The sequence below is a fragment of the Scyliorhinus torazame genome, chromosome 9, assembly GCF_047496885.1.
Source record: "Scyliorhinus torazame isolate Kashiwa2021f chromosome 9, sScyTor2.1, whole genome shotgun sequence".
Classification (NCBI taxonomy): domain Eukaryota; kingdom Metazoa; phylum Chordata; class Chondrichthyes; order Carcharhiniformes; family Scyliorhinidae; genus Scyliorhinus; species Scyliorhinus torazame.
The window spans coordinates 38,931,365-38,950,882 of record NC_092715.1 but is presented as its reverse complement, the minus strand read 5'-3'; the positions used below and the strand labels follow the sequence as shown (position 1 = coordinate 38,950,882).

The window sequence follows — 19,518 nt, the reverse complement described above, 5'->3', positions numbered from 1 at the left end:
ATTTTGAAATGCCCATTCGGGCCGCCCAGCAATGCAGAAAGCCCTATTCCCAACAGTGATATGAGAGACATTCGCCCAGCCACAAAGGAGCTGGAGGCCAGCGTTCAATGGAACGCAAGTGGTGTTATAACAAACGCATTGGCCAGACGCCTGGGTGATATGGCACCTCCTGTCCGTACAGGTGGGAAACAGACATGTTATATTTGTGTCCACCTCTACCAGCAAACAGCCATATCCTTCACTGCTGAAGCAATTCTCTTACGACCGGGAATCCCTATTGGGAGTGAAGTGGCTAGGTATGTACGCCCTCCACCGTCGCAGCCTATCGTACTGTGAATGGGAATTATCCCGAGGGAGGGGAAGGCAAATAGCCGGTGGTGCTGAATCTGGATCGTAAGGAAGAGTGACGTGCTCGGGCAATGGCTCGGAACGCTGACAATGAACCACCGTTTGGGGAGTGCCCCAAAGTGGTGAAAACCCGTCCCTGGCCATACAGACGGTGGTAAATCTGGTAGAAGAGATTCATACTACCCGGGTTTTCCTCAGTTTGGCCTTTAATTAACTTAAGTGCATCTCCCGGTAACCTACGTTCTAGCTGTACTTCCCTTCTCACACGCCCCGTCCTCTCTCTAGTCCCTTTCTCTTTCTCATGGTCTCTTCCTACACTCTTCTGACAGCCTGATGTTACCTTTATTGTACCACTTTTAACACATCCAAAATCAAATTTACATGTATTCCAAAAACAAGGCAATGTCCATATAATGTTCCCTTCCCATCGCCGGGACCGGTGCAGCTGCTTCATGACTCCCGCATTCTCCTTAACTTTGATGACCTTCCATGAGTCGATACCATGTCCTCGTATATGGGGGCAGTGAAGAACATCACCTTTGCATAGGTGATGTATCCTTGTAGATTGGTTGGGGCTACACAGATACATAATATTCCCCTTTTCCATGTCCATCGCCAATAACACGCCAAGCGAAGTGAGGCCAAATATCAGACAGACGATGCGTAGCCACTCCATCATGCTCCACACCTGTAAAATAGCACTGGAGAAGGGAGGCAGGTTAGTATCCGACCTTTTACAGTAGTGGAGATGGACTCAATTTACAGTGATGTAGGTGGCCCCAAGCACTTCGCCCCTCCACTTTAACTGCTGTGGGGGTGGTAAGGAGAACTTGGAAGGGCCCGTCCCATCGCGGCTCCGACCCCTTCCTAGTCCAATTTTTGACCATGACATAACTACCGGGCTGGACTGAAAGTGAGCTAGGTACTGGGGCAATGGCTGGTGAGCCGCACGGACTGGGCCATGGAGTTCCTTGAGCACTTGCGTAAGGGCTAGAACATAGGTGGTCATTTCTTCAGTCATCTGATGAAACTGAACCCGTCTGGGAACCTGCAGGCTCCAAGGAGTTCTAAGAGGCCTGCCATAAAGAATCTCGGCGGGAGAGAGCCGGGCTGGTCCCGCAGGTGTAACCCGCAGCTGGAAGAGGGCAACGGGGAGCAACTTAAGCCATGTCAGTCCCGTGTCTGCTCTTAATTTAGCCAGTTTAGTTTTGAGGGTCTGATTGTGTCTCTCAACCACCCCGGCTGCCTGCGGTCTGTAAGCACAGTGTAACTGCTGGCGTATGCCCAACTGGGAGCAAAACTCCTTGTTAATTTGTCCAATAAAATGAGGCCCATTATCAGAACTTAACTGAGCTGGTATACCGTACCGGGGAATGATTTCCCTCATCAAGACTTTAACCACAGTAGCAGCTTAACTATAGATAGTCGGATACGCCTCGACCCATCTGCTGAACACATCCACAATGACCAAAACATATTTGTAACATTGACACCTTTCCAACTCAATGTAATCCATTTGGAGCGTCTCAAAGGGACCACTGGGCAACGGGGTTTGCCCCTTCCCACAAGGGATACCTTTTCCGGTGTTATATTGCTGACAAATCAAACACCGATTACTGATACTTTGGGCCAACCCCTGCATTTTAGGGTGCCACCAAGTGTCCAGCAACAAATCACTAGTCCCTCGAGCCCCACAATGAGTTGCAAAGTGTACACATTCGATGACCCATAAAGCCAGTACATCAGACATACAAGTCTGATGTGCAGGCGTGGTCCATAAAGAGGAAACAGAATCATATGTACAACCTAACCATTTCCACATTTGTTTTTCACTCTCAGGAGCGTCCTCCTGTAATCTTATGACGTCTGGCATTGGCTTGTCAGAAGCAGACACATTCATAGTAGATCGTTTAGTCTGACTTAACATTTTAGGCACCATCACTTGCTGAATTTGTGCGGCTGTGCGCGCTGCACAATCTGCTCGTTCATTACCAACGTCAACTGGGGTTGTACCATTCGTGTGGGCAGCGCATTTAATAACGGAAATCTGCGCTGGCAGAAGGAGGGCCTGCAGTAGGTCATTAACTAAACCCCGGTGGGATATTTGACCACACATAATCATGTCAGGTTGTTCTGACGAAATGTCACTCAAATCGCCCCTTATTGTGGTAGTTTCCTGAATCAAGGCTAAACAGTCGTGGCCAGGTGCGTCTTCATGGACAGGGGGACCACTAAGAAAACAGGCTGGATTGATAGTGGTACAGTATTTAAATGTCAGACGTGGATTGTTCAAAAGGTATATCTCATACCTATTCTGACGAGCTGCGGTAAGATGCTGACCATTCGCCCCATATCCCTGGCATGGTACTGGTCATGGACCTGACGTGTAATATGAGGGCTTACCGAAGCTGACTGTGGCCATAAATGTGGTGATATTGTAACAAAATCGGCTGTACCTTCTTTTCCCGTGACTGTGGCTGTAACCTTGACTGGCCATTCGGTCTCAAGTAATGGCCGGTATTTGTCCTCCAACTCCCTGTTTCGTCCAGTTCTGTCATAGGCCAGGGTAACGTGATGCAGTGACTGTTCAATGTCTAACGTCCACCACTGGGGGGTGATAGAAATATAGCACTGTTGTCTCATCCTCCTCTTCGCTGATCCACCCACCCAAAGTCACTATATTGGAGCTCCTGCTGGTAAACTACCATTTCTGCCGCTTGTTGGGATCGCAGATCATCCTTTTTCATTACATACTCAGTCTTAACCTTTGTAACTGAGCCTCCTTCTTGGCCTACACCCTCCTTCCAGTAAAATCTGACTGCCCTTGCCATCTGGGAAGGGTCGTTCTCTGTCCAATTCATGTTATTACATTTCACAGCAGTAACCACAGAAGGTGGTAGGCAATGCATTAACATAGCACAGTATTGAGGGGAATTCTGACCATTTTGATACAGCAAATCGCCTGACTGCCCCCGGTAGATTTCATTAAAACGCCCCAGAAATTCCTATGGCTCGTCAATCTTCCTAGGTTTTAGGTCTAAGATAACAGAAAGATTTATGGGCCTTTGAAATGTGCTATTCAACGTATTCAAGATCTGTGTCCTTCTTTTCTCTATTTGCTCTCTTTTTTTTTTTAAACTTAAAAATGTTTGAAAATTCAAATTGAATTACTGCAACTTGCAAGCTTAGCTCTGATCCCAACTCAGAACTAAATTTACAATTTGCTTAACACAAACTTGTATAACATTTACAACTTAATTATTTCTTTATCTTAACAATTTTTCTTTTAACAAGTTTTTTTTCTGTTACATACACATAAGTATTAGCAAAATCAACTATCATAAGTATTAGCAAAATCAATTATCATCTCCAGATTGACACTTTTTAAAATGGTGTCCATGATCTTCTTTAAGTTTCTATTAATCTCCAGATAAAATGAGATAAACCTTATTTCAAGTAAGTAAAATTTAAGATTCTGGCAATTTCAATCAATTGCTTTCGAAAATAATAACTTTTATCAAAGAGGTGGAGAAACCCACTGGTTTCCTTTAATTAATTCAAAACGTAACTTTGCTGGTGTTCACTGACTCAAAGGAAAGGTATCCGATTACACTATGGCTGCTGCTGTTATCTCAAAGCCTGAGTGAGAAGCACTGTCTGTTTTCAACTCCGCCTGCTGCTGTTAACCCTTTGAGAGACTTCTGCTTCAACCAATATGCAGCATTCCTCACAATCTCAACTAGACCTCGGAACTTTACAGTCCAAGGAGACAATTTTAGCTTAATCAACTATATATTTAAAACACTCACACATAGAGTTGAACCATCTTCAGATTTAAAAACAGTTATACTGGACTGAACCTTCATTAATTAAGTCCCATCAGCCTCTGAACCCTGATAATAGACTGAACCTTCATTAATTAAGTCCCATCAGCCTCTGAACCCTGATAATAGACTGAACCTTCATTATTTAAGTCCCATCAGCCTCTGAACCCTGATAATAGACTGAACCTTCATTATTAAAGTCCCATCAGCCCAAAACCCTAACCCAAGCCGAAACAACAATATGAAATCCCATCAATTAAAGTGCTAATCCCCAGACTGACCTGTGATTTCGTCGAGGCGGTCTTTCTGTGCCAACCGCGAGTGACCAGACTAATCAGACGATAAGAAGAGGGGAACAATCAATGCGCGGTCGTTTTCCAGTTCTACATTGAGGGCCCTTTGTTCCCCATCTTCCTGTTCATAATCAGTCTAATTCTGATTTCGCAGTTGGATCAGGATCGCCCAGAGAAATCCCGGTTTTCGGCACCAAATGTAGATCTCCAAATTTCTTTCTCTGTCAGTCTGGCCTCAATAAAAGTTGAGACGGATTCGCACGTAAACAGAAGTTATTTATTTAGCTTGCAAGCTTGAATCATCTTACAGAAATGTAAGAGACATCCAGCTTCTTACATCCCAGAAAACGACTGAACTAAAAGACAAAGGGATCTCTGCAAAATCAATTCAAATGGTATCAAGTTTCACATACTCGACGGACATAGGTCAGCCTATGTCCCTCCTGACCTGTTCGATCTATTCTGATTGGCTCACTTCCAATCCCTTTCTCTGGCCCCTATCAATGCAGCATCACTCTCATAGACCCACCTCTTCCTGCTTTTTCCATGCGGTCTCAAATTCCTTTGTCCCTAACTGCAAGAATCAAAGTGGCTTATTTCTACATTACATTAACTAGTAACTCTAAAGTAACTATTTTATATCACATTCGTCACATGGCCATTGGATCGCGCAGTGTGTGTGTGTGGTGATCAGGACCAAACTGCGGCACAGTAATCTGCTTCTGAGTTTGAGAGTGCGAGTGCTGAGGCTCAGAGGGTGGAGGTCACAGCTCCCCACGTTTTATTACGGTTGAGTAAAACCAAAACTCAACCCCATTATCCAGCAACCTGAGAACATTCACCAACCAGTTTGTTATTCTTCCTGTGATAAATGGATAATAAAGGAATATTTTTGCATGGAGACGTGCACTCCACGATTAGTTAACTCACAATCTCATTAGTGCCAGCCAGAATCTATTTCGAACCTTCTGCTGCTAATTTTTGTCTAATTTATGTAACCCTAATCTGTCTCTTTTCACATAATGAATGTCCGTTGGCAGAACTGGATCTCTCTGTAAACATGCAGTCATGACAGGAGCAAAGTCTCAAAGGGGACAGTTTCTAGCACAGGCTCTTGTGTATGAAGGTGGAGTGTTTAAATTAGAGAAGTACTGTATCATGAGTAAAGACAGCATGAGGTTTCCTTCCTTGAATTTCATATTTCCCCATTACTCACATCGCAGTCCACCACTGTTAACGGTAATTTAACCAACAGCAACCTTCGGGAAAGGCTATGCATATTTTGCTGTTTAATTACAAAAAATCCACCTCTGGAGAATTGGAAACTTGGGCGGGATTCTCTCAGCCCGGGGACGGGATGGAGAATCCCCGCGACCGTCGTGAATCGCGCCAAGCCGCCCCGATGCCGCAGAGCGGAGAATCGGCGCCATTGGCGCTGGCGTGGTTGACACGGCACCAATCACGGGCCGCTCTACGCAGCCGACCCGCCAATTCTCGGGCCGGGATGGGCCGAGCGGCCGTCGTGGAAACGCCGAGTCCCGCCGGCGCCGTCCACACCTGCTCTCAGCCGGCGGGAACTCAGTGTTGAAGGGTCGGGTGGCGGCCTGTGGGAGGGGGAGGGGTGGTCCGACCCCGGGGGGGTGGGCCTCCGATGTGGCCTGGCCCGCGATCGAGGCCCACCAATCAGCGGTCCGGCCTCTCTGCCTCCCGGCCTCCTTTCTTCCACGCCGGCTCCTGCGCCATGTTGCGCTGGGGCCGGCGCGGACAAGGGAATCGCACCAGTGAGACTGCGCATGCGCGGGTTCACACCGGACCCACTGCGCATGCGCGCATCCTCCGCCGCCCATTCCATGACCGGATCAGCAGCTGGAGCGGCGTGAACTGCACCAGCGCCGTGCTGGCCCCTTGTTGGGGCCAGAATTGCTGATCCTGGGGCCATGTTGACACCGTCAAAAAAGGCGACGGCGTTTCCAATGGCGTCAACACTTAGCCTCAGGATCAGAGAATCCCGCCCCTTATATTTATGGGAGAGAAAATGGTTTGCAGTATTTGGATCCGAAGCAAGCTTGCCTATCATGACTCTGAATGTGGGTAAGCCGCTTTAGCAACCCAACAGCAATTGTTCATGAACAGATAAAATAACTATTAGTGTTGAAATTTCACTATAAGGGTTACTGTTGCACAAGCGCTAACTACAGATTTTTTAAAAAAAATTTAGACAAACCAATTAATTTTTCCAATTAAGGAGCAATTTAGCGTGGCCAATCCACCTACCCTGCACATCTTTGGTGAAACCCACGCAAAACACAGGGAGAATGTGCAAACTCCACATGGAGAGTGACCCAGAATCGAACCTAGGACCTTGGCGCCGTGAGGCAGCAATGCTAACCACTGCGTCACTGTGTTGCCCTTGTTAACCATGGATAATGGCTTCATTAAAAATTAATTAAGTATTGGTGATTATTACCAGACAGTATCATTTCAAAGGCTATTGATCAATTAGTCTTTTAAATGTGATTTTATTTTAATGATTCCAGCAATGAAGTACCCCAGTTTTCTGCTTATCACATTCTTTTCTACATCTAAAATTGGGTTGGGATCATTGCTATGTCAATAATGATTTGGTAAGGGAACAGGATGAGTATTTTGGCTTTGCCTCCATGACACACCATCCCTAACCACTTGTCACCTCAATAGTTCAAAGCCTTGTCCTTAAATAAAGGAAACAAAGGTGGAGATAAGCTGCCAAACAGAAATGTCTAAATGATCTAGCCCTTGTGACACAGGTAATTGAGCCCGGCTGTGCGCTTTGTTGAGTGGTTGGTTGGTCCGATTGTAATTTTGTGCAGGTTTGGACTCCATTTATTCTAATTCTTGTTTTCAAATCCCTCCACTATCATCAGTCTCTATCTCTGGAAAACGGCCTCTTGAATCTCCCAATTTCATAACTCACCATTAACGACAGAGTACCTTTACTCTGCGCTTCCCTCTCTAAGCTGTTTTGTCTCTCTCTCTCCCCCTCCTCCTGAGAATACGTCTTGACACCTATCTCATTGGCCAATCTGTCCTAATATCTCAATCAACTCAATATAAAATTTTGATGATATTCCTTTGAAGAGTTTTGAGATCTTTTTTACATTAAAGAAGCTATGTAAATGTTGCTGTTATGTAGTCCACAAGGTCAAGGTGCATGCACTGCTATGTGATAAAATTGTTGTATGCAGCACTAAAATTGATGGTATAGTCCTCGTGCCACGATTTGAAATCTCCCAATATGAGAATGATTGACCGTCAAATCAATGGACTAAGGCAATGATCTTGATTCTTTTATACCCCACAGTTGCCACAGTCCACCCTGTGGAGGTCGACCAAGACGCTGCAGCCAAGGTTTTTCGTTTAGCCGGGAGGTATGTCGTTGTGTCCCCACATACTGGAGAAGACCGCACAATGACTATTATTGACGTTGACTGCCATTTGGCAACAAAGGAGCCATTGCCAGACTTTTATGTGGACGCTTCTACCAAGAGGAAGGACATTGTGTAAAAAAAGAAGATGCATACTATCTACATCTTGGATTCAGCAGTGCACCAGAGACGCGGGAGGGCCTGAAGCAATCCCAACACTGCACGGTTAATAAACAAAGTACAGCCGTACAATGTAGAAACGTACCTGGAGGCTACAAGTCATGCAGAGAACTTGCCCGGGCTTCGTGTGACACACCGATGTCCAAAAGGTCTAGATCTTTTCAAGCTAATTTTTGTTTTTAAGATAATGAATCTATATCTAATTTATTGCCACCAAAATGTTGTGCAACATTCCTGTTCATAACAGTTAACAACTGTAAGAGCTCACTGTGATCAGTATTTTTATATCATGTAAAATATCTTTAAAATAAATGGCAAAAGTGTATTATACATCATGTATCCATTTTAGGGTTAACCCAATGTCGTGAGTTGAAGTTACCAATTATTTCCAATGTAAAGGGATAGAATATGAGGGAAAACAGGCTTGTGACTGCAAATGGACAGAGAAACAATAAACCAACAGGCTTGAGAGGCTAAATGCTAATGGTGAGATTGGAGAAATTTCCCTTCTCGCCCATGACGATGCTCACTGCTGACAGGGCAGGAAAATCCTGGCCTGAGTGACTGTTTCCCCTGGCTGGAGAGTTTAAAATGAGGGGTCATAGTCTCAGGATAAGAAGCCTCCATTTTGGCTTGAAATTAGGAGGAATTTCTTAACTCAGAGTTGTAAAATTCTCTCACGCAGAGGGGAGAGGATATTCAATTGTTGGGGAGATTAAAGACTGAAACCTAAGTATTTTGGGACACTAAAGGGAAGCAAGGAACACGGGAATAGGGCAAGAACTTGCCACTAGTGTTGATATTCAGCCATCACTTTTCCTGAATGGTGGAGCAGACTTGGTGGGCCATATGACCTTCATTATCGCCTGCCAAAAATGCTGGGATTAAACTTACAAAGCATGATTTTAAAAAATGGATGAAAGGAATGTTTGGATCAGGTAGGGAGGTGAATTTGAGACTAGGGAGAGATCAGCCATGCTCTGATTGAGTGGCGGAGCAGGTAGGAAGGGCAGAATTGCCTACCTCTGCTCCTAATTCCTATGTTCCTATGACGTTCGACCATTTGGTAGCTCCACACACAAGTATCTTGACAACTTTCATGGTAGCAGAGGGTCCCCCACTAGCCCACGGTTCTCTATAGTTGACTTGCGTGTGGAGGTACGTTGTGGTTTTTAGGTGATCAGTCCCATTGGACGGCAAGCCACCTGCTTGCCTGATGAGAACAGTCCAAGGCCAATTTTCCCAGTCATGCCTCATTTCTATGTCACAGATTGCTCCCCAATTCGGATGGGGTAGGCAACAGGGTAGCTCCTCTGTGGAGCTTAGCTGGAAGTAAACAGTTAAAGGGAGTGATTTGAGACCATTGTGTGTGCGGAGGTGGGGGTGGGCACAGACGGGTCGACAGCGGATCGGAATATGTTTTGTGTTGCCAGATGCAGCATCCACCAAAGAACTCAGCTCACAAATAGCGGGTAGTGATTGCTGTAGACATTGATTATCTGTGCCATCACAGAATGGCTGGGTGGATCCATGGCAGCTGAAGCCTGTCATTAAACATGAGAGGCTGGGACATTTTGAAAGAATCAATCACCCTGCAATCCTTTGGGCCCCACAACATATACAAAGAAACAAAAATGTGGGAGCAAATGATCCATGAAGATCGACCCATGCAGCATAATGGCTAAAGCACCAAGGCTTGACACTTCCTATTCCACCTGGATTCTCATCTCCTGCAAGAGGCAACAAAACAGGTAAAATCTCAGGGTGAGGAAGAACCGTGTAAATAATCCTCTCTCATCCCCTCAAGTGACTGAAACCAGTCCAGGAGGTTACATGTACACCTGGAACATGTGGCATTACCAAAGTGCAATATTATTATGATACAAATGATGGAGAAAACTTGGAGTGTGTACATTGAATCTGATTATAAGATTTTCTCAGAGTCGTTGAGATTCAGCCGACCTTGAAAAATGGCAGACAAGACCCAGATATGGAAGTTCCATCCCCATTTCTGGCAAATCCCATTTTCACTGTTAGAGAAAAGGGGGCAGGGCATCAAGTGCACAAGCATGCAGTACAAACTCAGTGCACAGGACAAGCAGACCCAATGTTTTCTCCAGCAATGGCATCGATCCACAGTGTGTACGCCACAACTTTGTGGTGGAGACGCAAATGCTCTTGCAGGCAGATACGGTATGTAGAACTGTCAAGCTGTAAAGCTATTTAAATCTTCTGCCCTTTAAAATGTGAAAAATACTGCCTGTCAGTGTCTGCGAGAGTAACATCTGTTTTGGCAGTTTCAAAAGTCGTTTGCTGATACAACCCTAAGTGCTATCATTATAGCATTATTATTAGTTAACTGCTTTCCACAACCTGTCATTCTCATTATCTTGGGGCTATGAATTTTATTGACAGCTCAAGGAGGTTATTAAAAGATTAATTGCCTTTGATGTGGAGTTATGAAGATGTGTGTCTGTTTTATCAGACATTAAGTACTTGAGGTGATTTAAATGTATTGAATAGGCTGGCATGAATTGCCGTTATTCGTGAACTCTAATAGATATTTAGAACTGTATTTTATTTCATCTCAGCATACCTCCTGAGGTTGGCTTATGGTGGATACTGGACTATTTGGCATGGTAAGTGGAAGGGCAAAGGTTGTGGCTGGGGAGCAGGGGTAGGTATGAGCTCATACCATTTTAGAATAGGAACCACAAGAGCGATAGGGATGAGTGGGAGGAGGCTGGTATGAGTTGGCAAGAATGGGGCACAGGGATTGGGTAGGGGGTGAGGGCTAGAGGACCGGATATTTAACAAAACAACTAGAAAAAATCCCAAAGAGCTGAGACAGACCTTTTGACCAACTCATTAACACTGGCAGCCCCTACGCCCATCTCTGATCTGCATCCAGGGACAACGGGCCTGATTCCATCTTGCACCTCCTGCCCGGAAGAGAAAATAATGCTGTTCAGGGTACCTTGTCCTGAGGAGGGTACGCCAAGCCGGGAAATTCCATGACCTGAGCTACCCAACACAGGAGTGAAAGTCAAGCCCAATATGCCCACTGATATACGGGCAAACGTTAGTCATTGTCCATGACCTCACCCCTCTTGATCTCTGCAACTTCCTCCAGCTCTACAACCACGCCCACAGTCTCTGTTCCCCTAATTCTGACCTATCATTAATCCTCGTCTTTTTGCCACGTTATTGACAGGCATGTTCTGAAACCCCCTCCCTGAAGTCCTCTGTTCCCCCATCTTTCTTACTCCCCTCTTAAGGGTCTCCTTAATAACTGTTTATTTGACCAAACCTGATATGAATCCCATCGGAATGCCTCCTTTTTTGATGTCGCTTCCAGATTGCCTTTAAGCCTCTGTGAACCAATTTGGGATGGCCCTTTCTTTCTGCATGGACGGCTTAATTAAATTCTGATTCAGTCCTCAGCAGCGCATAATTAAGAACATAAGAACTAGGAGCAGGAGAACATAAGAACTAGGAACAGGAGTAGGCCATCTGGCCCCTCGAGGGTGAACAGCCAGTTGTCGTGGTGCATATAGGCACCAACGATATAGGTAAAAAATGGGATGAGGTCCAACAATCAGTATTTAGGGAGTTAGGAGATAAGTTAAAAAGTAGGACCTCAAAGGTAGTAATCTCAGGATTGCTACCAGTGCCACGAGACAGAGCAGAAATTCAAGAATAGTCAGAATGAATATGTGGCTTGAGAGTTGGTGCAGGAGGGAGGGGTTCAGATTTTTGGGACATTGGAGCCGGTTCTGGGGGCGGTGGGACCATTACAAATTGGATAGTCTACACCTGGGCAGGACTGGAACCAATGTCCTAGGGGGTGCTTTTGCTAACACTGTTGGGGAGGTTTTAAACTAATGTGGCAGGGGGATGGAAACCAGATTAGGAAGTTAGAGGTCAGTAAAGAGGCAGCAACTAAAGCCAGTCAGGTACTAGATAATAAACTCAATGTGACTAAGGGGAAGAGTAGACAGGGAAGAGATGATGAACGCAAAGGGATAGGTGGTCTGAGGTGCATTTGTTTCAATACGAGAAGTGTAGCAGGTAAGGCAGATGAACTTAGGGCTTGGATTAGTACCTGGGAATATGTTATTGGTATGACTGAGACTTGGTTAAGGGAAGGGCAAGACTGGCAACTAAATATCCAAGGGTATATATGCCTCAGGAGAGATAGAGAGGGAGGTAAAAGAGGTGGAGGAGTTGGATTACTGGTCAGAGATGATATCACAGCTGTGATTAAGGAGGGCACGATGGAAGATTTGAGCACTGAGGCAATATGGATAGAGCTAAGGAATAGGAAGGGTGCAGTAACATTGTTGGGACTTTACTACAGGCCTCCCAAAAGTGAGCGTGAAGTAGAGGTACAAATATGTAGACAGATTATAGAAAAACGTAGGAGCAATAGGGTGATCGTGATGGGAGATTTTAACTTCCCCAACATTGAATGGGATTCATGTAGTGTTGGAGGCGTAGATGGAGCAGAATTTGTAAGGAGCATCCAGGAGAGTATTTTGGAGCAGTATGTAAATAGTCCAACTCGGGAAGGGGCCATACTGGACCTAGTATTGGGGAATGATCCCGGCCAGGTGGTTGAAGTTTCAGTCGGTGATTATTTTGGGAATAGCGATCACAATTCCATAAGTTTTAGAATACTCGTGGACAAAGACGAGAGTGGTCCTAAAGGAAGAGTTTTAAATTGGGGAACGGCCAAGTATAACAAAATTCAGCAGGAGCTAGGGAATGTGAATTGGGAGCAGCTGTTTAAGGGTAAATCCACAGTTGAAATGTGGGAGTCTTTTCAGGAAAGGTTGATTAGAGTGCAGGACAGACATGTCCCTGTGAAAATGAGGGATAGAAATGGCAAGATTAGGGAACATTGGATGACGGGTGGAATTGTGAGACTAGCTAAGATGAAAAAGGAAGCATACATAAGATCTAGGCGACTTAAAACTGATGAAGCTTTGGAGGAATATCGGGAAAGTAGGACAAATCTCAAACGTGCAATAAAGAGGTCATGAAAAATCTTTGGCTAACAGGGTTAAGGAAAATCCCAAAGCCTTTTATTCGGATATAAGGAGCAAGAGGGTAACTAGAGAAAGGATTGGCCCATTCAAAGACAAAAGAGGGAATTTACGCGTGGAGTCAGAGGAAATGGGTGAGATTCTTAATGAGTACTTTGCATCGGTATTCACCAAGGAGAGGAACATGACGGATGTTGAGGCTAGGGATGGATATTTAAATACTCAAGGTCAAGTCGGCATAAGGAAGGGGGAAGTTTTGGGTATTCTAAAAGGCATTAAGGTGGACAAGTCCCCAGGTCTGGATGGGACCTATCCCAGGTTACTGAAGGAAGCAAGGGACGAAATAGCTGGGGCCTTAACAGATATCTTTGCAGCATCCTTGAGCACGGGTGAGGTCCCGGAGGACTGGAGAATTGCTAATGTTGTCCCTTTGTTTAAGAAGGGTAGCAGGGATAATCCAGGGAATTCTAGACCTGTGAGCTTGACGTCAGTGGTAGGCAAACTGATTTGTGTCGATATCACTAGCTTTCGGAGCTCCGCTCCTTCCTCAGGTGAATGAAGAGGTATGTTCCAGTCAAGGGCATTCAGCCTCTGATCTCCGGGTAAACGTTCTCCAAGGCGGCCTTCAGGACTCGCGACAACGCAGAATCGCCGAGCAGAAACTTATAGCCAAGTTCCGCACACATGAGTGCGGCCTCAACCGGGACCTGGGATTCATGTTGCATTACATTCATCCCCCACCGTCTGGCCTGCAAAATCCTACCAACTGTCCTGGCTTGACACAATTCACACCTCTTTAACCTGGGGTTACCCCATCTCTGGATCTGTAAAGATTTAATCACCTGCTAATGGTCGCATTCCAAGCATTGTCTGGTATCTTTGAATTTGTCTATATATATGTTTCTGGAACATACCTCTTCATTCACCTGAGGAAGGAGCAGCGCTCCGAAAGCTAGTGACATCGAAACAAACCTGTTGGACTTTAACCTGGTGTTGTAAGACTTCTTACTGTGCTCACCCCAGCCCAACGCCGGCATCTCCACATCATGGCTACCATCGACACCGCAAACTGCCGGCTCAAAGTGGAGAGAATCTCCAGGAATATCGCACATATAGACACTGACATTAAGTTTCTACAAAGGTGCAAGAAAGCAGACAAGATCCCGAAAGGGCTACAGATCACAAACCCACTCAAGTCGACCTACAACACAGACTACGCTGAGAGACTCTGCCGTCGCACCTCTCTCACACTCCTCAACCACCTACAGCAGGCGACGCAAGCTGGAAACCAAGATAAAGGCCACATTCTCAACTTGCGCTCCGGACGCAGCAGACCAGCTGCGGAACACCGCCAAACAGATGAAATAACAAGACTACGCCACCTATATGCATACCAAGAACAGGAAGCTTGAGAAACTCGGCATCACCACCAGCAGCAACCAAGCCACCCCCGGTACCACAGTAGAAAACAATACAGGGAAATCGATTGTCAACTTGTCGGACTACAACCTTCAACCAGACACAATCTAAGTCCTCAGCAGAGGGCTCAATTTCTGCACCACCACCAAAATGAACCCCATCAGTCTCGCGGCAGACACGGAGGAATTCATCAGGCGAATGAGGCCCCGGGAATTCTTCCACAGACCCCAAAAGGCCAACAGCGAACCCAAGCAGACTACCAATGAACAGGAACAGCAGACCGAGAGATTACATAGAACATACAGTGCAGAAGGAGGCCATTCGGCCCATCGAGTCTGCACCAACCCACATTAATCCCTCACTTCCACCTTATCCCCGCAACCCAATAACCCCTCCCAACCCTTATGGACACTACGGGTAATTTAGCATGGCCAATCCACCTAACCTGCACGTCTTTGGACTGTGGGAGGAAACCGGAGCACCCGGAGGAAACCCACGCACACACGGGGAGAACGTGCAAACTCCGCACAGACAGTGACCCAGCGGGGAATCGAACCTGGGGCCCTGGCGCTGTGAAGCCACAGTGCTAATCACTTGTGCTACCGTGCTGCCCATTGTGCTACCGTGCTGCGGTGCGGCAACTGAAGAGGAAAGAGTTGAATTGGACCCCTCCGGAAGGCCGCTGCCCTGGACTCGACAGGCATGCTCATGCCATCAGGAGTCGCGTCAATGCCAGATTCATCAGTTGCATTCACAAGACAGCCCCGAACGTCACCCAAGCACAACGCAATGCCATCTGCGCTCTCAAGACCAACTGCAGCATCGTCATCAAACCAGCAGACAAAGGAGGGGCCACTGTCATACTGAACAGAAGGGGCTACTGCAAAGAAGTATACCGACAACTAAACAACCAAGAACACTACAGACAGTTACCCGCAGATCCGACGAAGGAACACATCCGTCAACTTAACAGACTGATCAAGACCTTGGATCCAGATCTTCAGAGCACCCTACGTGCTCTCATCCCACGTATTGGAGATCTCTACTGCCTCCCGAAAATACACAACACACCAGGCCGTCCTATCGTTTCAGGCAATGGGACCCTGTGTGAGAATCTCTCTGGCTACATCGAGGGCATCTTGAAACCCATCGTACAAAGAATGCCCAGCTTCTGTCACGACGCGACGGACTTCCTACAGAAACTCAGCACCCATGGACCAGTTGAACCAGGAACATTCCTTGTCACAATGGACGTCTCGACACTCTACACCAGCATCCCCCATGACGACGGCATTGCTGCAACAGCCTCAGTACTCACACCGACAACTGCCAATCTCCAGACGCAATTCTGCAACTCATCCGCTTCATGCTGGATCATAACGTCTTCACCTTCGATAACAAGTTCTTCATCCAGACGCACGGAACAGCCATGGGGACCAAATTCTCACCCCAATACGCCAGCATCTTCATGCACAAGTTTGAACAAGACCTACTCACCTCACAGGACCTTCAACCGATGTTATACACCAGATACATCAATGACATTTTTTTCCTTTGGACCCGCGGCGAAGAATCACTGAAACGACTACACGATGACATCAATAAGTTACATCCAACCATCAGACTCACCATGGACTACTCTCCAAAATCAGGTGCATTCTTGGACACACTCGTCTCCATCAAAGACGGTCACCTCAGCACTTCGCTTTACCGCAAACCCACGGATAACCTCACGATGCTCCACTTCTCCAGCTTCCACCTTAAACACATTAAAGAAGCCATCCCCTCTGGACAAGCGCTCCGTATACACAGGATCTGTTCAGACGAGGAGGAGCGTAACAGACATCTACAGACGTTGAAAGATGCCCTCGTACGAATGGGATATGGCACTCGACTCATCGATCGACAGTTCCAACGCGCCACAGCAAAAAACCGCACCGACCTCCTCAGAAGACAAACATGGGACACAACCAACAGAATACCCTTCGTCGTCCAGTACTTTTTTGGAGCGGAGAAACTACGACATCTTCTTCACAGCCTTCAACATGTCATCGATAAAGATGAACATCTTGCCAAGGTCATCCCCACACCCCCACTACTTGCCTTCAAACAACTGTGCAACCTCAAACAAACCATTGTTTGCAGCAAACTACCCAGCCTTCAGAACATTGACCACGACACCACACAACCCTGTCATGGCAATCTTTGCAAGACATGCCAGATCATCGACATGGATACCACCATTACACGTGAGAACACCACCCACCAGGTACGCGGTACATACTCGTGCAACTCGGCCAACGTTGTCTACCTCATACGCTGCAGGAAACGATGTCCCGAAGCGTGGTACATTGGCGAGACCATACAGACGCTGCGACAACGAATGAACGGACATCGCACGACAATCACCAGGCAGGAATATTCCCTTCCAGTCGGGGAACACTTCAGCAGTCAAGGGCATTCAGCCTCTGATCTCCGGGTAAACGTTCTCCAAGGCGGCCTTCAGGACTCGCGACAATGCAGAATCGCCGAGCAGAAACTTATAGCCAAGTTCCGCACACACGAGTGCGGCCTCAACCGGGACCTGGGATTCTTGTCGCATTACATTCATCCCCCACCATCTGGCCTGTGAAATCTTACCAACTGTCCAGGCTTGATACAATTCACACCTCTTTAACCTGGGGTTACCCCATCTCTGGATCTGTAAAGATTTAATCACCTGCTAATGCTCACGTTCCAAACATTGTCTGGCATCTTTGAATTTGTCTACATATATGTTTCTGGAACATACCTCTTCATTCACCTGAGGAAGGAGCAGCGCTCTGAAAGCTAGTGATATCAAAACAAACCTGTTGGACTTTAACCTGGTGTTGTAAGACTTCTTACTGTAGGCAAACTGTTGGAGAAGATACTGAGGGATAGGATCTCTTCACATTTGGAAGAAAATAAACTTATCAGTGATAGGCAGCATGGTTTTGTGCAGGGAAGGTCATATCTTACAAACCTAATAGAATTCTTTGAGATAGTGACAAAGTTAATTGATGAGGGAAGAGCTGTAGATGTCATATACATGGACTTCAGTAAGGCGTTTGATAAAGTTTCCCTTGGCAGGTTGATGGAAAAAGTGAAGTCGTATGGGATTCAGGGTGTACTAGCTAGATGGATAAAGAACTGGCTGGGCAACAGGAGACAGAGTGTAGTGGTGGAAGGGAGTGTCTCAAAATGGAGAAAGGTGACTAGTGGTGTTCCACAGGGATCCGTGCTGGGACCACTGTTGTTTGTGATATACATAAATGATCTGGACGAAGGTATAGGCGGTCTGATTAGCAAGTTTGCAGATGATACTAAGATTGGTGGCGTTGCAGATAGCTAGGAGGACTGTCAGAGAATACATCAAAATCTAGATAGATTAGAGAGTTGGGCAGAGAAATGACAGATGGAGTTCTATCCAGGCAAATGCAAGGTGATGCATTTTGGAAGATCTAATTCAAGAGCGGACGATACAGTCAATGGAAGAGTCCTGGGAAAAATTGATGTACAGAGAGATCTGGGAGTTCAGGTCCATTGCACCCTGAAGGTGGCAACGCAGGTCGATAGAGTGGTCAAAAAGGCATACAGCATGCTTGCCTTCATCAGACGGGGTATTGAGTACAAGAGTCAGCAGGTCATGTTACAGTTATATAGGACTTTGGTTAGGCCACATTTGGAATACTGCATGCAATTCTGGTCGCCACATTACCAGAAGGATGTGGATGCTTTAGAGAGGGTGCAGAGGAGGTTCACCAGGATGTTGCCTGGTATGGAGGGTGCTAGCTATGAAGAAAGGTTGAGTAGATTAGGATTGTTTTCGTTGGAAAGATGGAGGTTGAGGGGGGACCTGATTGAGGTCTACAAAATTATGAGAGGTATGGACAGGGTGGATAGCAACAAGCTTTTTTCAAGAGCGGGGGTGTCAATTACAAGGGATCACGATTTCAAGGTGAGAGGGGGAAAGTTTAAGGGAGATGTGCGTGGAAAGCTTTTTACGCAGAGGGTGGTGGGTGCCTGGAACGCTTTGCCAGCGGAGATGGTAGGGGCGGGCACGATAGCATCATTTAAGATATATCAAGACAGATATATGAACGGGCGGGGAACAGAGGGAAGTAAATCCTTGGAAAATAGAACATAGAACATAGAACATTATAGAAGACAGGTTTAGATAAAGGATCTGGACCGGCGCAGGCTGGGAGGGCCGAAGGGCCTGTTCCTTTGCTGTAATTTTCTTTGTTCTTTTGTTCTTTGTTTATCTGTTTTTATATTCTGAGCAAGTTTACTCTCATAATCTATCTTACTCTTCTTTTTTAGTAGCTTTCTGTTGCCCCCTAAAGATTTCCCAGTCCTCTAGCCTCCCACTAATTTTTGCCACTTTGTATGCTTTTTCCTTCAATTTGATTCTCTCCCTTATTTCCTTAGATATCCCTGGTAGATTTTCCCTCTTTCTACCGTCCTTCCTTTTTGTTGGTATAAACCTTTGCTGAGCACTGTGAAAAATCGCTTGGAAGGTTCTCCACTGTTCTCAACTGTTTCACCATAAAGTCTTTGCTCCCAGTCTACCTTAGCTAGTTCTTCTCTCATCCCATTGTAATCTCCTTTGTTTAAGCACAGAACACTAGTGTTTGATTTTAGCTTCTCACCCTCCATCTGTATTTTAAATTCCACCATATTGTGATCGCTCCTTCCGAGATCATCCCTAAATATGAGATCATGAATCAATCCTGTCTCATTACACAGGACCAGACCTAGGACCGCTTGTTCCCTCGTAGGTTCCAATACATACTGTTCTAGGAAACTATGGCGGATACATTCTATAAACTCCTCCTCAAGGCTGCCTTGACCGACCTAGTTAAACCAATCGACATGTAGATTAAAATCCCCTATGGTAACTGCTGTACCATTTCTACATGCATCCGTTATTTCTTTGTTTATTGCCTGCCCCATCATAATGTTACTATTTGGTGGCCAT

At 46.0% G+C, this 19,518-nt stretch overlaps 1 protein-coding gene across 3 annotated transcripts in view; it reads left to right on the top strand.

Annotated features, from left to right (window-relative positions):
- vegfc (vascular endothelial growth factor c) overlaps positions 1–8,379 on the top strand; it is a 254,164-nt gene extending 245,785 nt beyond the window's left edge. For all 3 annotated transcript variants that reach the window (XM_072515794.1, XM_072515795.1, XM_072515796.1), the window contains one exon: positions 7,806–8,379. In XM_072515794.1, the coding sequence (XP_072371895.1) occupies positions 7,806–7,926 (121 nt within the window). In that variant the 3' untranslated portion in view covers positions 7,927–8,379. The remainder of the gene's footprint in view (positions 1–7,805) is intronic.
- Positions 8,380–19,518: the final 11,139 nt, after the last annotated feature.